Raw genomic sequence first — 6,136 nt, forward strand, 5'->3', positions numbered from 1 at the left:
GGAGCGGGAACAGAGAAGATATATTTCTGAGGGAGCGGGTGGGCGCGGGACAGAATCTTGCAGGAGCGGGACTGAAAAATCCGTCCCGCGCAGGTCTCTAGTCCACAGCTCTGATATAAACTGACTTTTTATGAAGAAAAAGGAGGATGGGCCCTTCAATGTGTCCTGTTCCAACTTCCTGTTTCGATAGGAAGTACATGCAAACAGAAAAGAAATCCACTCAATTTATTTTCTTTTTAAAGAGACCATATCCTACAAAACCTTGTTTCCACCACAGAATAAAAAGGATGATTGCAAAATTCCACAATTTTGATATAAGTTTATATCTCACAATTTTTCGTTAACGGCTCACAATTCTGATGTTTTTCTTTTAGAATTTTAAGTTTATATTTCAAAGTTTTAACTAAAAGTCTAAAGCTAAAATGTAAACTTAGAATTCTGAGAAAAAAATTCTTAATTGTGGAATATAAGCATAGAGTTCTGAGAAAAGTCAGAATTGTGAAGTGTAAACTCCAAATTATGAGAACAATAGTCCAAATTGTGAGATGTAAACAGAATTCTAAGGAAAAGGTCTGAATTGCAAGATAAGTCAGAATTCTAAAAGGGGGAAAAGTGTCAGAGTTGCGAGATGTAACAAAAAAAGTTTGATTTGTGAGATAAGAGTTCAGAATTCATGAATTCAGAGAAAATAAGTCTGAATTGTGAAATGTAAACTCTTGAGTTCTGAGGAAAAAAAAGTCTGAATTATGAGAGTAAACGCAGAATTCTAAGACAAAAGTCAGAGTTGCGAGATGTAAACTCAGAATTGTGAGGTATGAACTAGAGACCTGCGCTCCCGCGGGAGTACCGCGGGACCCAATGCAACAGGGTGCGGCGCGGAACAACTCTTGATGGGCGGTTGCGGGCGGGAAGAAACTCGTGTGTGTGCGGGATGCGGGAGAATAAAATGATTCGCGGGACTCCCGCAAAATAGAAATTATCTAAACATAAAGTGTCTAAAACATATAAATTGTTGTTTATCTGTTGCACAAAAGCAAAAAGAACAACTAATATTAACATTAAAATTATTGACATGCTTAGCCTAAATAACAAATATTTTATCGAGAGTGTTTATGCTGGGATGTTGTGGAGCTGTTACAGAACCATTTCTTGTAAATTTCTAAAAAAAAAATCTATATAGATTACTTTTTTGTGGGCGGGAGCGGGACAAAACATGAATGTCGCAGGCGGGACCAGATAAGATATATTTCTGCGGGCACGGGAGAGAATCTTGCGGGACTGAAAAATCCATCCCGCGCAGGTCTCTAGTATGAACTCATGATTGTGAGAAGTAAGAATAGTGGATTATGTCACTATTGAATTCTTTAGTTTTTTTTTTTCTTTTGTGGCAGAAACAGGCTTCCATAATATCTTGCCATTTGGTAGCTTTTAGTTCTTTTGCCTGAGATAAGTGTATAACATTATTCAAGGTTTTTTTGTTTTTTTCAACCACAAAGAATGTAATTTTTCATGCCCATTTGCCACCCTCTCTGACCTTTGCTCAGAATCTGTCTGTTTTTACAGCTGTGACTCTAATCTTGATGTGCTCTGATTGGCAGGCGGAGCGTGTGCACGAGCTGAACGAGGAGATCGGGAAGCTGCTGGCGCGAGCGGAGCAGCTGGGCGGCGAGGGGAACGTGGAGGAGGCGCAGCAGGTGCTGGAGAAGATGGAGAAAACACGCACCCTGAAGAAAGAGGCAGAGGTCGGTGTGGGGTCAGAGGTCATGGTGAAAATATCATTGTGGTCCTCAGTTCTAGCTCTAGATCTTAAATCACAAATAAAATTTGATTAGGTATTTGTTGTTGTTTTTGTTTTTTTATTTATTTATCAGTTTACAATAACAACAATACAAAAAAAATCTACATTAAATAGCATCAGTGTAGACAGATATGAAAACATACATAATCAAATCCGATTTGTTAACAAATTAAAACTGAAATCAAATGATAGCACATGAATGGTCAGTGAGATAACAATGGATATTAAGTTATATAGGCACGAGTCAAAGGGTTCATACTAGGTCCAAAAACATATTCCAGGTCTCTAAAAAGATGTGGCTGTATGTTAAATATTCCATGTGCAGTGTGTCGTTTATGATATTCTCAGATAATCGATTAGATGTGTTTTTGTATTTGCAGTTAATTATGTTGTTGTGTTTAGGACATCTACCGTAACTCCATGCCGGCCTCCAGCTTCCAGCAGCAGAAGCTGCGGGTGTGTGAGGTTTGCTCCGCTTACCTCGGTCTCCACGACAACGACCGCCGCCTCGCCGACCACTTCGGAGGGAAACTTCATATAGGTTTCATCGAAATCCGGGAAAAACTTGAAAAACTGCGGGTAAGATGACGGCTCACAGCTCAGTCGGGGCTGGTGTCACGCAGCTCTTCATAGACGATCTGCTCTGTGATTCGCAGAAGGCTGTGACGGAGAAACAGGAGCGCATGCGCACGAGGAGAAGAGAGGAGCGCGACAGAGAGGAGGAGCGAGCCAAAGAGTGGGAGGTGGAGAAAGAGAGGGAACGCGAGCGGGAGCGCGAGAGGGAACGAGAGAGAGAGCGCGAGCGGGAGAGAGACAGAGAGAGAGAACGCAGGAGGTCCGTCTTGGTGCTCTGCTTTATATATAATTATTTTTTTGTTTTGTTTACAAATTCAATGTCAGCAGTAGAGCAGCTCTACAGAGGAGAATAAGATCATTATTCTGTTGGGTTCAATGTTGATTCGGGTCGGTTTAGATTCAGTTCAGTTCGGATTCAATAACTGTGTTGAAGTTCTCAAACTATAAAGCAGCTCTACAGAAGACAATAGTGTCATTATTCAGCTCAGTTATTAAGGGTTGATTAATTTCAGATTCACTTTTATTTCAGTTCAGATTCAATAACTGTGACGCAAAGTGTCATTATTCAGATTGACTGAGTTCAATGTTGATTCAGTTCATTATATGTGACCCTGGACCATAAAACCAGTCATAAGGGTCCATTTTTTGAAATTGAGAAGATAACAATGGATATTAAGTTATATAGGCACGAGTCAAAGGGTTCATACTAGGTCCAAAAACATATTCCAGGTCTCTAAAAAGATGTGGCTGTATGTTAAATATTCCATGTGCAGTGTGTCGTTTATGATATTCTCAGATAATCGATTAGATGTGTTTTTGTATTTGCAGTTAATTATGTTGTTGTGTTTAGGACATCTACCGTAACTCCATGCCGGCCTCCAGCTTCCAGCAGCAGAAGCTGCGGGTGTGTGAGGTTTGCTCCGCTTACCTCGGTCTCCACGACAACGACCGCCGCCTCGCCGACCACTTCGGAGGGAAACTTCATATAGGTTTCATCGAAATCCGGGAAAAACTTGAAAAACTGCGGGTAAGATGACGGCTCACAGCTCAGTCGGGGCTGGTGTCACGCAGCTCTTCATAGACGATCTGCTCTGTGATTCGCAGAAGGCTGTGACGGAGAAACAGGAGCGCATGCGCACGAGGAGAAGAGAGGAGCGCGACAGAGAGGAGGAGCGAGCCAAAGAGTGGGAGGTGGAGAAAGAGAGGGAACGCGAGCGGGAGCGCGAGAGGGAACGAGAGAGAGAGCGCGAGCGGGAGAGAGACAGAGAGAGAGAACGCAGGAGGTCCGTCTTGGTGCTCTGCTTCATTTCACTCCCACAGATGTGTGCAAATCATAAGCAGCCCTTGATATCACAGCTGGAAAAGTATCTCCATATTTATGTACTTTCCTTCAAATCAGTGGAGCTCTAATAGTCAAGGCAAACCAAGTCACGTTTATTTCTGTAGCGCTTTATACAATACTAATTGTTTCAAAGCAGCTTCACCGTAAAAAAGTAAATCTAATAATAATTAAGGATGTAAAATATATATAAATATTGAGAAAATCGCCTTTAAAGTTGTCCAAATGAAGTTCTTAGCAATGCATATTACTAATCAAAAATTAAGTTTTGATATATTTACGGTAGGAAATTTACTAAATATCTTCATGGAGCATGATCTTTACTTAATATCCTAATGATTTTTGGCATAAAAGAAAAATTGATCATTTTGACCCATATATACAAATATACCCCAGCGACTTAAGACTTTTAAGAAGGTTTTGTGCTCCAGGGTATTTGTGCTACATATAGATTAAACAGCCAAATGGATTCAGAATGTTGAATCTAATAGTAACTTAAAAACTTAAAGAACTAGAAAACGGTGATCATTTTTGTTTTTTTTTTGCTATTTAGTTTGGTGATGTAGCCTAGTAAATCAGCAGTTACACATGCGTTAAAGCTGTGAAATTTCACAAAGAGCCTCCTGTGAACATTTTTTAAGAGTTGATACGCAAGTGATTTGAACCGATTCACTGAAGTTTGAAAGATCTGACTCACAGAAATGAATCAAACTATCTGACATTTAAATAACAAAAAAACAAACTCTAAAATATCTGTCGTAACACAGAAATGCACAAGTGTTTCATCAGGATGATTTGTTCTTCTTTACGTTTCTCTTTATCCTTCTGTTCTCAGGTCCAGATCCAGAAGTGGTGAGCGATATCGGTGAGGATCAGCTTCCTGTCGAGTAACATCTGTATCAGTAATAAAAAGGATGTGCTGTGATAAAATGATATCTTTCTCTGTGCTTCTCAGGGAAGGAGGAAGCTCGTCCTCCCATCGCTCTCGTCGGCACCGTGAGGATGGAGAGAGGGAACGAGACAGGGAGAGGAAACACAGACACAAAGATCACCATCGCTCTCGCTCGCACTCACACAGGAGCAAAAGAAAGAGGTACCACAACAACTCCAGCTTGACTCCACCTGTCTGACATCTGTTGTGGAGGAACTATTACATTTGAGCAACAAGGCATGATTTACAGTGATTTTACCAGAGTCAAGGGAAGTGAAATGTGATAAAAACAACAGCATTATAACATAACATTGATACCAGTGATCAATTAAAATGAATATACACATGTGGTGTGTTAACTGGTCATAGGTATATTTTAAATGAAGTAGTGGAAATTATTTTTAAGCTAGTAAATAATTTTTATTTGTAATATAAATGATTGGATTTTAAAAGTATTTTACCGTAGTCAAGGTGAGCTCAATGTGGTAAAATCAGTGTAAACAACATCATTATGACAATGATACCCATGTTCACTTAAAGTAAATACATGTTATGTACACATGTTGTGTGTTAAATGGTCATGATAAATTTTAAATGAAGTCATGGAAAACTTTTAATTATCAAATCATCTATATTTGGAATTTTAAATTAATTTAAAAATCATTAAACAATTATAAGATGTATAAATCTCAATTTCACAAAATTAACCCTTATGACTGGTTTTGTGGTCCAGCGTCACATATATATTATATAACATGACACTAATTGAAAATTATCATTTGAAATTACTTTTAACTAACTTATAAATTCTAAATATAAGTTTAATATTTTGTATTCAGAATTTGAAATTATTTTGAAATTATTTTTAAATATTTAATTAAATATTTCTGTTAATATAACAAAATTAGTTAAAATAAATGAACGTTTAATAAAAAAGTATATTCCCTGACACACTCACTCAGATACTCATATTCTGACGCTTCTGCTTGTTTCTGCAGGTCTTCACACACCAGAGATCAGGAGCAGCCTCTGTCTCAGGAGAGATGGCAGGAGAACGCCGCAGACGAGAGATGGTGGGACAACGGACGCAGGGACATGGAGAGAGAAGGATCCCCCGTCTCCCCAGACATGAGCCGGATGAGAGAGCGGGAGAGATCCGTGTCGCTGGAGAGAGATCAGCGCTCCAGCTCCGAGGAGAGAGAGTCCGGAGAGATCTAGAGGATCAGATCCAGATACTTTACATACTGTAGCTTCTGATCCCTGCTCCGATCTGTCAACAACTGGACCAGCTTTCCGTCCGGTTACTCATACATCAGTAGAAGCTCAGCAGCTACAGAGGGGAAGCCAGTCACAGATTGCTCGAGTGTGTGTGTGTGAGAGAAAGAGAGAGAGAGAGTGTGTGTGTGTGTGTGTGTGTGTGTGAGAGAGAGAGAGTGTGTGTGTGAGAGAGAGAGTGTGTGTGAGAGAGAAAGAGAGAGAGTGTGTGTGTGTG

General features: G+C 39.8%; 2 protein-coding genes across 4 annotated transcripts in view; both read left to right on the forward strand.

Annotated features, from left to right (window-relative positions):
* LOC107747154 (putative RNA-binding protein Luc7-like 1) overlaps positions 1-6,078 on the forward strand; it is a 10,322-nt gene extending 4,244 nt beyond the window's left edge. For all 3 annotated transcript variants that reach the window (XM_016561583.1, XM_016561585.1, XM_016561584.1), the window contains 6 exons: positions 1,599-1,742; positions 2,201-2,377; positions 2,455-2,633; positions 4,549-4,578; positions 4,669-4,806; positions 5,643-6,078. In XM_016561583.1, coding sequence (XP_016417069.1) covers positions 1,599-1,742; positions 2,201-2,377; positions 2,455-2,633; positions 4,549-4,578; positions 4,669-4,806; positions 5,643-5,862 — 888 coding nt within the window. In that variant the 3' untranslated portion in view covers positions 5,863-6,078. The remainder of the gene's footprint in view (positions 1-1,598; positions 1,743-2,200; positions 2,378-2,454; positions 2,634-4,548; positions 4,579-4,668; positions 4,807-5,642) is intronic.
* LOC107747157 (putative RNA-binding protein Luc7-like 1) lies at positions 3,122-3,797 on the forward strand. The gene is made up of 2 exons (XM_016561590.1): positions 3,122-3,401; positions 3,479-3,797. The coding sequence occupies exons 1-2, from the start codon at positions 3,243-3,245 to the stop codon at positions 3,782-3,784; spliced, it is 465 nt and encodes a 154-aa protein (XP_016417076.1). The 5' UTR covers positions 3,122-3,242; the 3' UTR covers positions 3,785-3,797.
* Positions 6,079-6,136: the final 58 nt, after the last annotated feature.

This window comes from Sinocyclocheilus rhinocerous, unplaced genomic scaffold, assembly GCF_001515625.1.
Source record: "Sinocyclocheilus rhinocerous isolate Xijiao unplaced genomic scaffold, SAMN03320098_v1.1 scaffold1310, whole genome shotgun sequence".
Lineage (NCBI taxonomy): Eukaryota > Metazoa > Chordata > Actinopteri > Cypriniformes > Cyprinidae > Sinocyclocheilus > Sinocyclocheilus rhinocerous.

Coding starts and splice junctions, on each gene's coding strand:
- LOC107747157 (XM_016561590.1), top strand. CDS start 3,243: ATGCCGGCCTCCAGCTTCCAGCAGCAGAAGCTGCGGGTGTGTGAGGTT. Junction 3,402..3,478: donor AAAAACTTGAAAAACTGCGG/GTAAGATGACGG, acceptor TGTGATTCGCAG/AAGGCTGTGACGGAGAAACA.